Raw genomic sequence first — 21,187 nt, 5'->3', positions numbered from 1 at the left:
GCTGTTGCAAAGGCAATACGGTTTGGACATGCTGTCCAAATATGGGATGACAGGCTGTAAGCCTATCTCTGTTCCATTGGAGCAGAATGTGAAGCTCAATGCAGAGACAGGTGAGCTTCTTGAAGATATTACTATGTACAGGCGCATAGTAGGTAGCTTGATTTACATGACTATAACCAGACCAGATTTGAGCTATGCTGTGGGGCTGGTGAGTCAGTTTATGCAGGCACCGAGGAAGCCACATTTGGATGCGGCTAGGCGCATACTGCGGTATGTGAAGTCCACATTGCATTATGGACTTTTTTATGAAGCTGTGTGTGCATTACAGGTACATGGATACATAGATGCTGACTGGGCTGGTAGTGTCTCAGACAGGAGATCTACTAGTGGTTTTATGTTTTCCCTTGGGAGTGGTGCCATCAGTTGGAGCAGCAAGAAGCAGCCAACAGTTGCCTTGTCGAGCACAGAGGCTGAGTACAGGGGTGCAGCAATGGCTGCATGTGAGGTAGCTTGGTTACGGAAGCTACTTGCAGATATGGGACAGTCAGTTCATGCAGCAGTTGTCATTCATTGTGACAACATTAGCAGCATCATGCTTGCTAATAACCCAGTTTATCATGCTAGAACGAAGCACATTGAGGTGCATTATCACTTTGTGAGAGAGAAGGTTCTAGCTGGTGAGATTGATCTTGTCTATGTCAGCACTGAGGAGCAGGTGGCTGATATTTTTACGAAGGCATTGGGTACCGAGAAGCTTCGCAGATTTAGGATCTTGCTTGGTGTACGTGAGATGGATTTGAGCTTGAGGGGGAGTGTTGAGATATCAAGCTCTACCCCCGATATATCTCTTGGATGACTATCATGGATGACTATCATTTATGTCACCGCCTATGTTAGTTGTACTCGTGGTGTAGTTAGACTACCACGTATGTTTTTAGTTTGGGTTCACATATGAACCACGTATTCTAGGGTTTGACATATAGGGTATTTCCCTCTTCTATTGTATTGTTGTTGTGTGCAAAAGTGAAGAAAGGCTTCACCCTCCAACCTTGTGTCCTCTCTCTTTTGTGTGTTGTCAAGAAAGCTGCACTTGAGTCTCCTATCTCTCTCCCTTATTCTTTACAGTGGGCACCTAACTGTGCCTCTAGCACTCACACATAGAAACATAAGGTGTGCCTGAGGCATACACCTTGAGATATCCCAACAGACACTATAAGGGGATGGTTATTTTTTGTGATCTATATCGGTGAAAAAGACATTGGGATTTTAACTTTTGAAACATTAGTATGTCCATCGGTATGTTCGTGGGAAGAGACATGTTGGTATGTGCATTGGGCATGGACGAAACCTACAACTGCAAATTTTTCAGTATGTTTGTTGATATAGCTAACAGGAACTAACAACGTGTTTTCTATATTATAAAATCTTGTGGAGGAGAATGGGGCTTGTTTCAGTCCCTTTCTGCCTTACTATAATTGAATGGGGCTTGTTTTCAGGGACGACTTCTGACAAGCCCCCATAGGGAACCAACCCCCTCACCTACATAGGGAAGCGAGGCCTATCAGACTCAGATATTCGAAACTAAGGCAGTCAATAGAGCGAGCGAGAAAAAGCAAGCAAGCCCAAAAAAGCGAGCAACAATTAGTTGAATGGTTGGAAAATCAAGCAAGCAAAGAAAGAATCTAAGTGTTTTATGAAATAATTGCTTGAAGTACAAAGTATTCAAAAGGGTGGTTATGTGTCACATTTCTTGAAATTGAGTAGTCTAAAGTTAAGGACTATTGTAACATGACCCCATTTGGGTTTGGCAATTACTCCAAGGTCACTCATAAACATGTAACATAGCTCTTTAGTGCATTACGGAGTATTTTTTAGTGAGGGGACTAACATGCTATTATGTGCATGAGGGGATTTATAAAATAGCAACTTAATGTAATTCATATATGTAGATTTATGAATTTTAAGATTGAAAATGTAACCACGTATAGGGGTTTAACCATCTACATTAGAAAATGTAAAAATGCAAGAATAGGGGTAATGTTTAACACATGCTTGCTTGCACATGCTTTATGGGTTTATGAAGAGTGATCCCAAGAGCATTTGCAATTAAAACATAGAGGATGTTAAATTTTGTTTTTTTTATTCAAAATAGATAGTCTTCTTGCTCCCTATTATGGGAAACCTTACTTTGAACTTGGTGCAAGAAATTGGACAAAATTTCACAAAATTTATATTCTGATGCACACTTTTTTTTAGATGGTGCAAAAAGGCATGATATTCATCTAAAGAATGCCTTGTCATTTGATTTGATATGTAACATTATGCCATTTATAGTTGACAATCAAAAGATGTAGGGATGTTAAAAATGCATCTTTTGGGCCAAAACAATCAAATGTTGACATCTTGCAAAAATACAAGGATGTGAAAATGTCATCTTTTGGGCCAAAAGAGGGAGTGCATCATCCTTGTATCGTTTGATTTACAAGTCCAAACGGGGTCATGTTACATATCAAATCAAATGGCAAGGCGTACTTTAGATGATTATCATGTCTTTGTGCACCATGTGCTAAAATTTAATGCACCAAAATATGAATTTATGGTCAATTTGTTGCTTTGGTAAGATTAGTGGGAGGTAAGAATAAATCATTAGGGAAGGATATTTTTGCAGTAACAAAGAAGATGGCTTTTGTTCCAAGAGTGAACAAAGTTAAAAAAGCTAAGCATTTACATATGCATGGAATCTAGACTAATCCATGCAAGGAGCCCTTGGAAACACCCCACTTGTGTGGAAGGTTGCATTGATGATCTCAATTACTCTAGTGGAAAGAGAGAACTTGATTGCAATAGGGTTTTTCTTTGATACAAACTATGATATGCAAATCAAACATACAAACTGTCTCATGGATGATGTGAAATTAGTGTTAGTGACTTTAAAGTTATATGCATATTTAACCTTCTAGCATTGAGGAAACATATGGACTTTTGAATAAGTTATTATTTTTTCCTATTGAAATGGGGGATTTCTAATTCTTTTATTATTATTTATCGATTGCTTTTTTTGGCTTGCTCGCTTTTGGTTGCTCACTTTTGTGGTAATCCTCTCTGAGACCTTGTCCTACACCATTTGGAACTATAATGGTACCAAGTATGGTGAGAACCAAGGAAGTTATCGGAATCCTATACAGGTCACCACCATCAGAGACTTACACATGGTCATGAAGCTACCATCCAACGATTGTAGTTCCCTCGTGATCCAGCTTCTTGAAAGGAGCTTGCATGCCCTATTACTAGTATGTGTCGTTATACTAATTTTCTATAAAAAAATCCCCAATCGTCGATTTCTTTTGAACAAAATAAAAAATATTAGATGGAATGTATTCAAACTAAACTAAAAGTTACAAAACAAGTACGTAGCACACATGCTTTGGTTTTGGACCTCCACCACTCTTGAGGTCATACAAGGAGCTAGGCTCTTTTTGACACATATACGGACATAAATACATTAGAATAATTTTTTTCTAAACATGAAAACATCGGTAACTAAGTCAGTATGTTAATTGGAATGAGAATGTTGCTACGTCGCTCTGTATGTCCATCAATATGCTTGTCAATATTCTCGTTCCAAGGTATAGTCATCGGTATACACATTGGTATGCACATCGGTATGCATGTCATCACTAAATACCAATGCTATTTTATTTTTATGTTCTAAAACTCATGGAAAAAAATAGGACTTGTTTTAGCATTGAAAACTATGATATCATAGTTCTCGGGTCAACGTTTGCTTGGGTGTAGCCAATCATGAAACTATTTTTGGGGCCATTTTGGGGCCGTGATGCGATGTGATTTTGGGTGAATATTTGAATATTGTATGGACCAGTGCTCTCATGACCAAAATATTTCCCGATGTCATGAAGGCGAACTACCGTAATAATGAGACACAGTCTTTTTGTTCTAAACACCACAAAGCTCAACAAATGGCATCTCTGTACTACTTTTCACACTGTAGTGTCTGGCCTAAGCTGCCTGACCACTTATCATTACACCGCCTTTTGCCGTAGCTTTTCCACCTATCATGGCTTGGAGAGACCATGGCATTGGTCCTGGGCATAATAATTAGATGCAATCTATCATTCTGAAGGCCATCGTAGCATAGCCTCTGGCTTGACAACCTGTCATCGTGTAGTCTTTTGCCGCATCTTTATCCACAGCCCATGCAAATCATAGGTTGGCTTGGAGAGACCATTGCACTGGTCTGAGCATCGCCTTAGTGTAGTCTCTGACGACTTGTCATTGCCCAAAATTCAAGGTTGTCTTAGAGAGACCACCGCACTGGTTCTTGGAGTTCTTGCTCCGTTACCTATTTTTACGTATTACAGGTGAAGGTCTATCATAACCAATGCACTAGCAAATAGAAGGAGATCTACGATAGCCACCACGCTAGTTCTTGGAGTTATATATTATTGTACCAAGAAAATGTATTCTGTTGTGCAACCAAGGAAAATGGATTGACGATATGGCCCATGAGGGGACCCCTTTAAGGGCAAGGGCCATATCAACATGCATTATACACAATATTCAGGATGCCATTGGGCAAAAATGGCATGTTGATATGGCCCTTGCCCCTAAAGGGGATCCGTCAAGGGCCATATTGTTAATTGCATTTTTTGAAAGTTTAATTATTTTTTTCTAGATGTATCTCCATGAAACCACAATGGTGGATTGTTGGAGTTATTTTAGCACTATTTTGGTCATAAACCAAGGAAATCGTAGTCCCTTCTTTCTTGGTATTTTAGTCCTTGTTGCATTAAATATAAATGAGGGCAAAAGCATAATTTATCAAGTGAAAATTGAGCAAAAGAGATTACAATGTACAGCTATGTCCAATAACATTATATAAAAATTAACAACTTATACCGAGGAAATACTGAACAGAGGATCTTACATAAATAAACTTAGCAATTGCTGAGAGCCTTCTATGAGCTTCCTGAAACTTCTTCTTTCCGCCCTTCTTCTTTTTGTCACCACTAATAGAGGACTCACCTTTGGTGGAGGAACCACCTTTGCCTTTCACAGTGGTAGAGAACGCAACATCCCCATTGCCACCTCCATCTTGAGCTTTAAGCCTCAATTCCTCCTCCATAAGTAAAGCATAGAACTCCTCAAATGACAACGGTTGGGGGCTCACCTGAGTGTTAAGTGTTGTTACCAGTCCATCAAACCTTGGTGGACATATGCAGAGACACCGCCAAGCTAGCTCTTTGCTTGTCTTTTGTATCCCAACACCAGCCATTTAGTCACATAGATTTTTGATTTGGGTTATGAACGCCTCTGCTCTCTCTCCTTCATTAAACTTCTCAATTGCGAGTTGATTCTCCATGTTCTGGATTATCCTTGTCTGATTCCACATCTCATACTGACTCTTCAATATGTTCTAGGCCATAGTTGCCTTACATGTATGCTGAATCAAGGTCAAAACACTATTAATAGTACTTGTAACCAAGGCACACAGAGCATCTAAGTTCCTGCGTTTCCAAGCTCATAGAAGGTCGGCATTAGGAGGGTTTGATACCATGTTAAATTACACAGTGCAGCAGAACACAAATTGAACAAAGAATAGAGAGTAGAGAGCAAACTGGAGATGAATAAAATTTTCCTTCAGTATTGATGTAGTACAGATGATGGCTCCATCCACCCGTGTGCTCCCATAGTGGAGCTTAGATGGCGATCTAGACAGATACTAGGTGAAGAGCTACTAGCTTGAAGATCTGATCTGGTACAATGGACTGGGGAAGTCGCCTCTTTATAGCTATGAGGGCGGCGATAGTCGGATCAACGTAGTCAGTGGAACCAACCTAGTGAGTGAATCCAACCAATCAACCTAGTCGATGGAACTGACTAGTCGTCCATGCAATATTCAGGGAATATTCTAGCTGGCCGAATCGTGTTTTTGTGCAAATCCCCCATTTCGAGCATTTTTGCCCTTTTTTGGGCCTCTGGCCATTAGTTTTTGGTGTCTCCAGGGTCAATTTAGGGGTTTCGGCCCGCTCTGAATGCACTGGCGATGTCAAAATCATTAGATGCTACACAAAAAATCATCCTTTAAAGATTGTATATGTAAGACATAATGAAAGAAAATGATTTTGAATACGACTTATTTTATATTTTTACATGGTTTTTGGTATTTTTCCAATGTTACGTTGACCCTCTTTTGATTGGTCGGGAGCCTATTTTTCTAAACTCTAAAAGGCCCCAAAATGAGCTCCCTTTTTTCCTAATGCATCGTATCCTCCTTTGGCTCCCTATAAATTTTTAATGCAACAAGCTAGATTGGCAAAAAACAGAGTTGTATAAATTCTCTCTTGCTTAGATGAGGCTCTCAGCAATGGCTAGATGTAATCTTTTAGCCTCAAAAGCTCTCAATGATCTTTTGGCTCACTGGATGTAATGTTTTGGTCTCTAAGGCTCTCAGCAATTGCTAAATTTTTATTACATTTATGTAATCTCTTTTTGTTCAATTTGAGGCTCTTAGTATGCACTGTTGTTAACTTTTATATTTTGAATGGTTATGGTCGATAGCTGTAATACTTTGGCATTTAAGGCTCTTAACAATTGTCAAATTTTTATAAATGTAATGTCCTCTATTCAATTTTTGCTCGGTATAAGTTGTTAATTTTTATATAACGTTATTGGACATATATTTTTTATATAACATTTTTGGACATAGATGTACATTGTAATCTCTTTTGCTGAATTTTCACTTGATAAATTATACTTTTTCCCTCATTTATATTTAATGCATCAAGGACTAAAGTACTAGGAAAGAAGGATTACAATTTTCTTGCTTATGACCAAAATAGCGCTAAAATAACTCCAATGACCCACCGTTGTGGTTTCATGGAGATACATCTAGAAAAATACAATTAAACTTTCAGAAAATGCAATTGGTGATATGGCCCTCGAGGGATCCCTTTTAGGGGCTAGGGCCATATCAACATGCATTATACAATATCCAGGATGCCACTAGGTAGAACTGGCATGTTGATATTTCCCTTGCCCCTAAAGGGGACCCCTCATGGGCCATATCGTCAATTGCATTTTGCTTGGTTGCACAATGGAATACAGTTTCTTGATACACAAATATATAACTCCAAGAACCAGCATGGTGGCTACCATAGATCTCCTTCTGTTTGCCAGTGTGCTGCTCATGATAGATATCCACTTGTAATACGTAAAAATAGGTAACAGAGCTAGAACTCCAAGAACCAGTGTGGTGGTCTCTCTAAGACAACCTTGAATTCTTGGCGATGACAGGTCATTAGTCTAGAGACTGTGTTGAGGCGATGCTCAGAACAGCGCAGTGGTCTCTCCAAGCCAACCTATGATTTGCATGGGCTACGGGTAAAGATGCGGCAAAAGCTTGCATGATGATAGGTGGTCAGTAGAGACTATGCTATGACGGTGTTAAGAATGATAGATTGTGTCTAATTATTATGCCAAGAACCATCGCGGTGGTCTCTCTAAGCCATGACAGGTGGAAAAGCTATGGCAAAAGGCAGTGTAATGATAAGTGGTTAAGCGGCTTGGGCCAGGAGATTGCACTGTGCAAAGCAGTGCAAAGATGCCATGTGTAAAGCTATGTGGTGTTCAGAACAAAAAGACTGTGTCTCATTATTACGTGAGTTTGCCTTCATGACATCGTGAAAATTTCCAGTCATGAGAGCGCTGGTCCATACAAAATTCAAATATTCACCCAGAAGCGCATCGCGTTGCAGCCCCAAATTGGGCCCAAAAATAGTTTTATGATTGGCTATACCCAAGTAAACGTTGACCCAATACTGAAACAAGTCCTATTTTTTTCCATGAGTTTTAAAACATAAAAATAAAATAGCATTGGTATTTAGTGGATGACATGTATACCGATGTGCATACCAATGTGTATACTAATGACTATACCAATAACGAGAATATTGACAAGCATATCGATGGACATACAGAGCAACATAGCGACATGCTCATTTCAATTGACATACTGACTTAGTTATTGATGTTTTCATGTTTAGAAAAAAATTATTCTAATGTGTTTGTGTCCGTATGTGTGTCAAAAAGAGCCCAGCTCCTTATATGACCTCAAGAGTGATGGAGGTCCAAAACCAAAGCATGCGTGGAAAGCATGTGTGCTACATACTTGTTTTGTAACTTTTAGTTTAGTTTGAGTAAAGTTCCATCTAATGTTTTTTATTTGGTTCAAAAGAAATCGACGATTGGGCAATTTTTTAATCAAAATTAGTATAACTATGCATACTAGTAACAGGGCATGCAAGCTCCTTTCAAGAAGCTGGATCATGAGGGAACTACAATCGATTGGATGGTAGCTTCATGACCATGTGTAAGTCTCTGATTGTGGTGATCTGTATAGGATTCCAAGAAGCTCCTTGGTTTTGACCATAAGGTACCATTACAGCTCCAAATGGTGCAGGAAAAGGTCTCAGAGAGGATTTCCAAAAAAGCGAGTGAGCCAAAAAAAGCAAGCGATAAAAAATAATAAAAGAATTAGAAATCCCCCATTTCAAGCCCAAAAGAGGACATTTTCACATCCTTGTATTTTTGCAAGATGTCAACATTTGATTGTTTTGGCCCAAAAGATGCGTATTTAACATCCCTGCATCTTTTGATTGTCAAATATAAATGGCATAATGTTACATATCAAATCAAGTAACAAGGCATGATTTAGATAAATATCATGCCTTTCTGCACCATCTTAAAAAAAAGTGTGCATCAGAATATAAATTTTGTGAAATTCTGTCCAATTTATTGCACCAAGTCCAAAGTAAGGTTTCCCATAATAGGGAGCAAGAAGACACTACCTATTTTGAAAAAAAAAACCAAAATGTTAACATCCTAGTCTACGTTTTATTTGCACTCTTGGGATCACTCTTCAGAAACCCATAAAGCATGTGCAAGCAAGCATGTGTTAAAAATTACCCCTATTCTTGCATTTTTACATTTTCTCATGTAAATGGTTTAACCCCTATATGTGTTTACATTTTGAATCTTAAAGTTGTGACACTCCTTCATAAATCTACATATACGAATTACATTAAGTTGCTATTTTGTAAATCCCCTCATGCACATAATAGCATGTTAGCCCCCCCACTAAAAAATACTCCTCAATGCACTAAAGAGCTATGTTACATGTTTATGAGTGACCTCGGGGTAATTGCCAAACCCAAATGGGGTCATGTTACAATAATCCTTATCTTTAGACTACTTAATTTCAAGAAATGTGCACCATAGAGATGAAAGTCGTGCCTGAGTGTCATATAATCATATGATCTTGGTTGGGGTCTCTCCCCACTTGCCATGCCCTCTCTATCATGTGCTCAGCCACACTTAGAGTACGAACCATGAAAGCAATTGCATCTGCCATTGGTATAGCCGATGTGCGTGGGATCCCACGACGTACTCTAATGTTGAGAGCCTTACTGGCTCTCTGTTGCTACTCCATGAGGGTAGCCAAAATGGTTACCCTAGCGGGTTCCCATTTGGCAAGCTTTTGTTGTATTTTCTACATTGTTACATGCAACGTTATGAGGCCACAAGGGGGGCACTAGCCAACCCATCGAGAACACAAGTGAGGGCTTGGGATCTGGAGCTGAAAGAAAGGGTTTCAACAAGGGAAGAGGTGAGGGTGGAGATTCGCGTAACTCTAATTTGATGAGGATGATGAGGAGAATGAGCCGGATGATCAATATATTTGTTAACTTAGATATATAGATACTTTTATCTATGATCTTGAACATAGTCACCTTTTGACCAATATATTATTTTGAAGCTCTCTTTTGCCATGTGTTCATTTTGTACTATCCTCTTTTTAAGTAAACTATTGTATACATGATGTGAGAGTTTATTTAGTATTTTTGTCATTGTGTAGCTCTCTTTTGGCATATGCATATTCATTTTTGTACCTCTTTTGAAGGAAAATTCTAAACTATATGATACAATAGCTTTCAATTATAGTAAGGCAGAAAGGGACTGAAACAAGCCCCATTCTCCTCCACAAAATTTTTTTAATATAGAAAACACATTGTTAGTTTCTGTTGGCTATATCAACAAACATACTGAAAAATTTGATGTTCTAGGTTTGGTCCACGCCCGATGCACATACCAACATGTCTCTTCCTACGAACATACCGTCGATGGACATACTAATGTTTCCAAAGTTAAAATTCAAATGTATTTTTCAGCGTTTCAGCGATAATATAGATGTCAGAAAATAACCATCACCCTATAGTGTCTACTAATATTTTCATTGGTATTTCCATTAGTATTTTTATTGATGCATAATGCATATGCCGGTGGTCAATTATAGACGGATGTACATATGCTTTTACACTTGAAATTATTTTTTTCTTCACAAATTTCATTGGTATTAGAGTTTGAAATTGCCGAATACCTTGTAGTACATTGCACTTCATAACATTACTTATTCCATACATCATGGACACAACTATAGAAAAAAGGAAAGTTTCATAAGGAAAAAGACACGAGTGGTCTCGGGATGGTAAAGGAGGATTGAAACATTGTACGTCATAAAGTTACCATAATGATCTCTTTTGGAAGTTCTTGAAGGCTCATGTTACCATAATTAAGGAGCACCCTTGAGGCACCCTCTTCACCCCCTTTCAACTGATTATTATTCCCACCTATTGCAACAATCCATAAAATTCTTCATTTAATCTTTTATTAATGTATTCCCAAGTTTGAGTATACAACCATTGCCAACATTTGGCTATTATAGCCATCTTAGAAATTTTTAAAAATAAAAAAATAAATAAAAGGTAGACAAAAAGGATGGGCATAGCCCTACAAGAGCTCAAAGAGCTGAGAGTCAAGTCAAGAGTCAAGGCAGCTAGCTAAAATATTTCCTTAGCCAAAGTATAAACTATGGCAGTTGCCAAGTAGACTAAGGATAAAGGGTCGTAGGAGGCTTCCCTTCAATTGATTGAGCAACTAGTCTAAGTCCATGCATAAAGGCTTGTAGTTGCGAAGTACCATTGAGCAAATAACTATAATGCCATTGGTGTCTAGATCCATGCAACGATGAAGATTCCTTTGTCCTTGTGGGTACATCATTAATGACTCCTAAGCTTTATAAAGAATGCTGTAAAAGTTCATTTGTGCATGGCCTGAGATGGCGGTGGGTTGAAGCTTGCCTTTCCACCTGCATAATCTGTATAACATAATAATCAGTTGGAACTCCCCATTTTCTACCATCTGATAATCTACAATCTTCGGCAAACACACCTAGCTCTTTATCCGCGTTCCGATTTCTCAGCTCACGATATGTTTGCGCGATGGAGCAGCATAGACAAAAGCAATCCGTGCAGACGTCGTTGCAAGGCTCTTCAGGAAGGTTGTATCTTTGCCGTAACAGCAAGCTGCATCGAGGGGAAAATTCAAATCAGTCGTCCGCTGTTTGTCCTTTTTAATGAGAAAGCCTTGATTTGATGGTAAGCCTATTCTAGCAGTAGCAATTGAGTGTACATGCGATCGGGTTGTATGAGCGTATACTGAACTCTAGTATTCTAGGAAATCACACCTAGATCACCCTGTCGTTCCATACAAACAAAAGTTAGAATGCTGGAGTAGTAACCCGAAAAGGCGGGGTGATCCAGTTGTATATTCCCAGATAACTTAGATTGCAGGAGACTCACATGTTTGTCCACGATCCAATATGCTGACCACGCGCCCCACAACAACACAAGGACAGCAGATGATGCACAAGCCTGCACATCCGATGGCATATATTTTGATCATCAGCATCTCCTGGCAGTTTCACCCCTTAGATTTTATATGCGAGTTGCAATGTCGATATCAGACTTTTGCTCAACACGACGTATGGTTTTCGGTGAAACAAATGTCGGGGGAATTACAGAAGCAGCCAGCGTTTCTCTCTTACATGATCCACAATCCTCAAAGCAGCCACACAGGCCGGTAGTCCAGCGTCCAGATTGCGGTTCCATCTTGCAGGCGATGATCAATGCAGGAACTACAAGGGTGGGCAGGAGCGATGATATGTGTGGTGCAGATGAGAAATTCTTCGATCAAAGTTGTGTAGAGTGAATTTGAGTGGAAACTATCTTTATGGTTGCCGAGGTGCCATGAATAGTTTCGGATGGTTGCCGAGGTGCCATCATTGCTCGCACCAATTCACCTAAATTATTGTCCCCCCATTAACTCCCCTGCGTTGCCCTTTTGTCGCCATCTCCCGTGCTTTGCACCTCCTTTGCCGCCTCTCGATTTCTCTAGCCTCTCCCTCCCATTGTAAGTGTTGAAGTAGGGAGCCACCATACAAAAAGAGTCACTACAAAAGGAGGATGTGAGTCAATAAACCAACAACGCCATCACCCTTAGAGATTCCCTTTTTTTCCGATTTGAAATGATGACATGTATACTTGTTCCCAACACATGAAATGGTATCGTGTGTCCTCCCCCACCGAACCCATCCCTATAGTGCCAAGGTGTGTGGCTCAAGACATTATCAATATGTTGAATAGTTTCAGTTGTGGACCTGTAGCAATCGTTAAGCGTTTAGGATGGGAATCCATTCGTCATCATTACTCTCATCCTAGACGAAGTGGTCCAAGATGGGTCTAGGATGGGAATAAAAACTTTTTCTCCCTCCTAGATCGTGGTCTCAAGACCCTACAAGCCAAAATTGGATCCCCTTTTTTTGAGATTTGAAAGCATTGAATAATGACATGTGTCCTTGTGCCCACCTTCTAAACACATGAATGCTACCATGTTTGCTCTCCCACCTAATCCATCCTTAGTTTTTTTTAAATTGAAATAGGTCTACTTATATATTAATCAAAACGACCAACTTACAACTAAAACAAAATGCTGTCAAGACGAGCTCTTACAAAATCATCAGGCCAGCTAGCTACTAGCCATCTGGTTTGGTTCACTATATCCATAACAACCTTCTTATATGTCAGGGAAAACACATCAGTCTTGTTCATAGAGGCCTCACATCTAGCTAACCATATTCTATGAAGCGTTGAATATCTAGTACCATCCCAAATAATGGACTTATTTGTCTGGAGGTCGGCTTCGAAGATGGCAGCACCCTTGGAGATATACTCCAGCCCTAGGTCCTTGGCGCACCATGGTCGGATAGCTCCCCAAAGATTTCGCACCCACGGGCATCCCCAAAATAGATGGGTAAGAGACTTTGCTCCAACTTTGCAAATTTTGCATCTGTCATCGACTTGTAGCTAAGGGACTAGGGTGCCTACTGGGAAGTGCCCCCCTCCTATCCTCCACAGGGAAAAATTGACCCAGCTATAAGGAGTAGCTTTCCATGCCCGGCCAAATCTGCCCCTCCATGTTATCTCCAAGTCCTCCCTCTACCATCTATCATTATATCTTTGATGCCAACTCTCCTTAACTGCACACATTACATCCATTTGCCTCGCTGTTGTTAGTTTGTTTAGCAGGATCCTTGAGTCCAATTCCCATTCCTCTGGAGTCAAGGCCATTAAGGAGCATACATTAGACAAGCACATAGATGGTATTTGACTCATAATCCTAGCCAAGAAAATAAGCACAGCTAGGGACAGCTAAAAATAATCCTTCCCTGTGTGGGTTCCACAGGTTTTCCCAATCGTGTATGTCCTTGGCATCTATTCTCCCTACCATGGCTTCATTTCCAACTGCAAAGCAGCCTCTGCCGACTAGCCAGGCACTTGCCTCCTCCTTGTGCTAAGAGTCAAGAGAACTAGGAATGGATTAGGAGTTAGAAAGACTAATCCATCCCTAGTTCTCTGGACTCTTAGCACATGGTTAGGATACTGAATATGGATGGGACCACTTTTGACCATTCCCATCCTATTTCTAAGACCTTACCTATGATATGGTGGCATTTGGCTTGTTTCATCATCTTACATTTAAATGATGAATAAAGATATCATTTTCAAGTACATTCCTCTAAAGATTAATGATTAAACATTAGAATATAAATTCCATGGGAGGAGATGACTGACGTCTTGCATGCAAATTAGAAAACCTCCTAGTTGATTGCCTTTGCTAAATAAATTTGAACTGGGGAGTGAGTTATTCAAGTAGAAGACACAACTATAATTGTTTGAATAGATCTCGTTTGTTATATCATATGCAATTAACAGAGTCAATTTTTGCTTGAATTGTCTTCACATGGTGATTAAGAATTATATTCTTTTGACTTTTGTATAGGATCTGGGCACATATGTGTTAAATCTCCATGGGATCGACATAGAGTCACATGATGCCTATAGTGATTAGTCAATAAATAAAAATAAAAATAAAAAACCATTGAATATGCAAATGTAAAGTTCAAATAGCAAAAAATAATTTGTATCATTTTATACAATATTATACACGTAATATTATAAGAGAGTTGATGTAATAATATATGAGTTAAAAAAATGTGCCATGTTCTCTTATTAAAATTTTGCAAAGTAAAAGAATTTTTTAAGAATCAACAATAAAGTCTTCTTTTGCAACACCTATGGACATAAGAGTTTAAGTCACATATCATAGAATGCAAAGTATATGCATTTAAGTCACCTTTCATAGAATGCAAAGTAGAATATTTATTCTTCCATGTTTTGGTTTGTCAATTTGCAAAATACATCTATATCATTATTGATCACTAGTACTCAATTCTTCATAACTTTCAAAAATACTAACGTACTTTGAAACAAAAAATTAACGTAAAATATCTAAGTGTTGTAAAAATAGGTGCCAATATGTTTATATGCATAAAAGGAAAACATGCACAACAAGACAAAGCACCCATAGATGCGTACACAGACGCATTTAATAAACTAAATAAAAACTTACGGGTACATCTATTAGCGTGTCTATTTCCACGTCTAGAGACCCGCGTCTAATAGCGCATCTATATAGCAGACACACACGTGTATGGACGTGCATTTAAATGCTTAAATAGATGCTCTGCTTAAAAATTTAAAAAATAGACAGACGCATTGTTAAACGTGTGTATAGATGCAATTTTTAAATGGCCCTATGAACGCGTTTATAGATGCAAAAATAGATGCTTCCCAAATAAATAGACATGTATATAGATGCGTTTATAGACGCAGTGATAGACACGCTTTATAATATATTTTTTTAAATTTACAGAATGCTGTGTATGTTGTGTATGCTATATAGTTACAAGAATCCGATTTCCACATTGTGTAATTCAATTCTTACAGCCAACTGCATTTTAATTACAATTCCAAATAAAACATTACAAATCCAAAATGCAATAAAATTGAAAGCTCAAAAAGTGCTTGTATGTACATATACCACGAAGCTAAGCCACGTCATGTGGCTTCAAGTACAAAAAATAATAGGAGTGTATATACAAGAGGCACGAAGCCAAGCCAGTGGCTTTAAGTACAAAAAAGAGTAGCTAGCACTACTTCTACGACTAATCTATGTTCTCCACATTCTCGCTCCCTTCCACACTCCCTTCTATGCTCCCTTCTATGCTCCCTTCTGTGCCTCCTTCCTCGTCTTCTTCCTCGTCGTCTTATGCATGGGCTTGTAAATAAGGGACAACATATATCAATGTATGAAAAATCAAATCTTTATTTATAATATTGACATTATTTAATTACTTTCAAATACCTCGGGGGCCACTCCAGTAGCCTGGATATACTGCTCCTCAGTAATCAACCCGTCATGATATAAGTGCCTCCATGTATCTCCTCTGCGATGGTGGTGGTGGTAGGCTATCTCGACAGGAGTAGGGTATCTGCCCACGATCTCAAGCTGCAAGATGACACAATTTGCAGAGGGATTAGTACAAAGAAACAACCTTCTAATAAACTATATAAGCAATATAATTTGAGATTGATTCTTACAAATTGGGCCTCCCATGATTCAACACCCCCTGCTCCAAAATGCATGCTTTTATATTGCTCCATCTAGATCCTTTGTGCCTCCACATGCTGTAGACTGGGGTCCTCCCTTGCTGACTTCATTGCTTTCTTCCACTCATGCTTGTGAGTGGTGTGGGGCAGGCCCCTTGATGGTTGACCTCCCTCGAGTCTGGCAAGCTTCGCTAGTGCCTGCCTCTTAAGCGAAGATCTTTTATTACCAAGTATCGTAACAATCTTTGACTTGGCCCATTTATCTGTGAACTGGTGATTGGGGGGGTTAGGATACCTAGAGCGAACAGCAGCGAGGGTCTCATCAGCCAACCTCTTTGGCTGGTCTTTGAAGTGGATAAAGCAATCTCTGTGATTGTTAGCAATTACAAAGTGCATGAAGGCCATGATGTCCTTCCCCCGCGCATCCATCAAGATGCCTCCTATTTGAGTGATGTCATAGAATATCGTACCATCACTCGGAGGCACGTCTAAATCATCTGAATCATCATTGTCCCCACTGCCACCCCTCCCAAAGCACTGTGCCATGCATCCCCCACCGCTCTCCTTGCTACTATGCCTGATACCATGTCGTGTCGAGCTAGTACGCTGGCCACTCGTAGCTGGAGACTGCACGGGACTACGTTGACCACTCATAGCTGGAGAACCGAGTCTCGACTGCACAGGAGTACGCCGATGGCTCTGCAAGATAGAAGGACCTCCTGACGGCATGGGGGAAGGGGCATAAGATGGCATGGCAAAAGGGGCATAAGATGGCATGGGGGAAGGGGCATAAGACGGCATGGGAGATGGGCCTATGCTGTGTAGTCAGCTGGGCTATGCTGACTCCGCTGGGGTGATCTCAGCTGGTGTGGGGTGGTTTGGAGTCTATAGTGCCGACTCCTGGGGGCTGTTTAGAGTACCCATCATATAGTCGTATAACTCTGCAGGACTAGGAGGGTGCCCTAAAAGGTTATATAAGTCCCTAAAAATAGAATCCCGGGGATTAGGTGAGCTCGAAGCGAATCCTGGCCACATGATGAACTGGAAAAAAGAAAAAAAGATGATTACTGATGAGCTGAGAAGAAAGGGGAAGGGAAGAGAGGATTACTGTCGGAGCGCATCTATAGACACATCTATTTTTGCATATAACAGTGCATCTATAGACGTGGCTATCTGTGTCTACAAATAGGCTAGACACGCGTCTAGACGCGCTTGTACACGCGGTTTTAGATGCGCTCTAAGACACGCCTATAGATGTGCTCCAATAGATGGACTTTTCTAAAAAGTAGAAAAGGACATGTGCCCGAACACAAACGTAACACTGATACCCAAATCATGCGTTTTTTGGATACGAGAAAGTATAAATCCAAAGAGAGCAAACTTCTAAAAAAGATCAACTGCAAAAAGACTTACCTTGGATAGAGGTATGGAAGGTTCTTCTCCTTTTTCAAAGTTGCTTTCTTCCTTGTTCGCCCTCCTCTCCTTTAAGCTTGGAAGTAAGTGTGGGTGCCTTCCTCTTAAGCATCGAAACTATGGATCTGCTAATAACGAAACAAGCAAGCTGCACGAAGTATAAGTAATGTGAAGAAAAGCAAAGCGAGCGCACTGAAAGCAGGTTTAAAAACCACATCTATAGACGTGTCTAATAGCGCGTCTATATATGCATCTAATTACACAGATCAGATGCGGTTTTAGATGTGCTTGTAGATGCACACCACAAAATAGATAGACACGGTTTTAGACGCGCTGGTAGACATGCATTATAGAATAGATAGATGCGGTTTTAGACGCATCTTTAGACATGCCACATAGTTTAAAATTAAATATTTGAAGAAAAGCAAATTTTTTTGGGTTGTTTGTTTGTAGGATGTCTTCATCTTCAACAAGTAGCTCCAGTGAGGATGAATCCCTCCGTATCCACCATCGTGAAATGTGATTGGAGCAAAAAATCAAATGTATGTGTGATCGATGTCGAGGAAACATGTATCGTGCATGCAAGATTATACTCAATCACATCTCAAAGTATGGAGAATGGGTTTGTAACTATCGTGTGCTATATTGGCTGGAAATAAAGATTGCCCGCTAACACCAACTTTTGTTTAGATACTCCATCTTTTATTGTTTACCATATTGGTCCCACCTCAAGATCAATCACCTGCTTGATCCCATGCATATCTTCAAGAATGTGGCATCTACCATTTGGGAGCATTTGAATGGGACACGAGATTCTGCAGGCATAAGGGAGGATCTACATACCATAGGGAGGATGCGTGAAGCTTGGCCACAAGAGAGACCAAATGGGAGTGTTTTTTTACCTCGTGCACCGTGGATGTTATCAAAGCTAGAGATGGTGACAGTGAAGCGTGCTACTACTACAATTCGTACTCCCACTAGATGCATGAGGTGTTTGAAGGGAGCCTTTACAAAGAGCAAGAAAAGAGGTATGCTGCAATTATATGGCTTGAAATCTCATGATTGGCACAAGATGTGAGGTACTTTACATGATACAAAATATGATGCGTATCAATGCTCCATGCAAGTTTGAATGCATATTGCTAATATGCTATACTTTTTATTTTCTAGGTATGTGAGCTCAAAGGAAATAGATCCCACCACATTTGAGAATGCTCGAGTTATGTCAGTGGAGGTGGTTTGTTTAGTGGAGGAGACATTTCCACGTTCTATTCTCATAAGCCAACTATATCTTATAGTGCATTATTTGGTGAATGAGATTGCTAGATGCGGTACTATACATGCACGATGGCTGTTCTTCCTCGAGCACTTCATGAAGACCTTGAAGGGCTTCATGAGACAAAATGCAAGATCCGAAGGTAGCATGGCCAAGGGTTGGTTGGTACAAGAGTCACTTGTATATATTTTTGAGTTTCTTGTTGATGTGGATAGCTCTCTCCCACGACTATGGAGAGATGATGAAGACCTAAGGATGACCTCCATTGTGCCTCAAGGGAAAGGATGCAACAAAGTAATAGACACAGAGTTGCATAATAGTATCAACCTCTATTGCGTGCTTAATAGTGATGTGATGAAAAGATGGGTGACAAGATACGAGGATGCAAAGGCAAGAAGACAAGAAGAAAGAGCCCTCTTTCATACACACCACGGATCTCGTGTGCCATACCCTCAGTATCTAAGAGCACTTCCAAAGGATATTCATGTGGATTGGCTACTTGATGAAATGGAGAAATCAGAGAAAGACGAGGGGATGCATATCACAATGGAAGAATGGGAGTATGATAGGGGATGCATGAGCAAGGTCGGTATATAGAATATTATGCATAAGTTAGGAGCTTTCAATAATTTAGATTGCTTACTTACTTGATTATTTCTTGGTGTAGTGCACTATGTTCAATGCTATATGGTGTGAGGGCAAGCATTTTCGAACACAACGGATTGATGATAAGAGAAACACACAAGATTGCGGCATCATTGCTAGCTTTGATGGAGCCAATGGAGCCATGGATGATTATTGTGGCATAATCCAAGATATTATTAAGCTTGACTTTCGATGCTTCTTTGTGTATGTTTTGGATGTAAAGTGGTTTAAGGACGTGGTGGAAAGAGGCCCTAATGCAACAATCAAATTCCATGCAAGTGGCTTTGTAACTATTGACTCCACAAAGTTTTGGCAAAGTAGGAAGGACACACTAGTACTACCGCAACAATGTGAATAGGTACTGTGCACACATATAAAAATACTTGCTTTTAAATATTTGATGCAAAAAAAATAACATGATTGTATTTGTGTTTGAATTAGGTTTTCTATCAACCAATGGTGGATAATAATAGATGGTGGCATGTCATACCTATTATGCCACATTCCAAAGTGATGTATAGTACATTTACTAATATGGAGCGTATGGAGGATGATCATGGCCATGGACGTGATGATGACCGTGATACGAGAGAGGAGGATGATCATGAGATAGGAGATACATATATTGAGGCCATTACCCATGAGGATGAGCCTACCATTGATGATGCTGATTTTGATGAGCACATGAGTAGCACAAGTAGTAGTGGGTTGAATGTATTTGTAGATCTAAACACTTGTTTGGATTTTAAAGTAGATAGTTTGGCAAGGGTTGATCTCATTGAGGATGAGATTGAACCGTAGGCCATCATTGATATTGGCAAAACTATTTTACATATTGTCTCATTCTCCTCACCTCACTCAATTCTTGTATATGTGGGCTTGCAAAAAAGCATTGATGTTTTTGTTAAAAATATGTGCTTTGGTAATCATGGGCAATGTTTGGAAAGCAATGGTGTACACCAAAATCTCACTTTCTGTATTCTCTGGTTTGCATCTAAATACGCGTCTAATTCCCAGTGTAAACGCACAAATAAACATGGTAATACACGCGCAAATAGATGTGTTGATAAACGCCATGTTAGACGGGCCAGTATTTTCTTAGTTTAGATGTGCAAATAGACGTGTTAATACATGCGCAAATAGACGCGCTGATAAATGCAATGTTAGACGGGCCCGTATTTCTCAGTTTAAACGTGCAAATAGACGTGTTAATACACGTGCAAATAGACGAGTTGTTAGACATGCTATTAGACATGCCCATAATTCCTCTACTCAAGCAATGCCTATAGATGCGCCCGCTATTTTGTGCATCTACCAAGCGCATCTATAGTTGCTTTGTGTTATTGTGATGTCAATATCCCTATGTAGATGGATTGATGGTCATGATAATATTACCATTCCAAGAGGTAATGTTATCATGATCTCTATGTACTCTCATCTAGTAAGAGCTATTAAGTTCCAGATGCAACCTATGCCACAACAAAAGAAGGGTAAGAGTATCTTCAAATTGGATTTAGACACGCATGAGCACATCTTGGGGTCTCTTGGAGTAGTGGACGGGGACGACTGAGATAGTACTAAGAAAATGTATGTAGTCTCATTATAGGGAAACAATATGTCCACTTGTCCTACAAAATGGAATTTGTATTGAGACTGCTGCTTATATCCCAAACAAATAGAGTGCTACTTTTATTAAATTATTTTTGTAAATCCCAAATGATAAAACCCATTCTTGTTTTTAGTATATCCCAACAACCACCGTGTTGGTTTACTCCATTTTGCTCTATTGGATAGTAGACCAAATCCACTATCCCATCCTCAATCAAATCATGCACATAGTGATACTGAATCTCTATATGTTTTGTGCGCACATGAAACGATAGATTTTTAGTAATGGCCATGCAACTCTGATTGTCGCACCTCAGCA

The 21,187-nt window shown here is 39.6% G+C and overlaps 1 protein-coding gene across 1 annotated transcript; it reads right to left on the bottom strand.

Moving 5' to 3' along the window:
- Positions 1–11,152: 11,152 nt before the first annotated feature.
- LOC147884646 (cell number regulator 4-like) lies at positions 11,153–12,140 on the bottom strand. Its single transcript, XM_087397189.1, has 3 exons — positions 11,963–12,140; positions 11,714–11,789; positions 11,153–11,441 (listed from the first exon to the last, which is right to left on the bottom strand). Exons 1-3 carry the CDS (start codon positions 12,024–12,026, stop codon positions 11,153–11,155), a joined length of 429 nt encoding a protein of 142 aa, XP_087253315.1. The 5' UTR covers positions 12,027–12,140.
- Positions 12,141–21,187: the final 9,047 nt, after the last annotated feature.

Source organism: Dipteris shenzhenensis, chromosome 26, assembly GCF_047967505.1.
Source record: "Dipteris shenzhenensis isolate YYH24624 ecotype China chromosome 26, Dip_SZ_1.0, whole genome shotgun sequence".
Taxonomy (NCBI): domain Eukaryota; kingdom Viridiplantae; phylum Streptophyta; class Polypodiopsida; order Gleicheniales; family Dipteridaceae; genus Dipteris; species Dipteris shenzhenensis.
The sequence above is the reverse complement of the archived record's forward strand: the minus strand, read 5'-3'. Positions and strand labels throughout refer to the sequence as shown.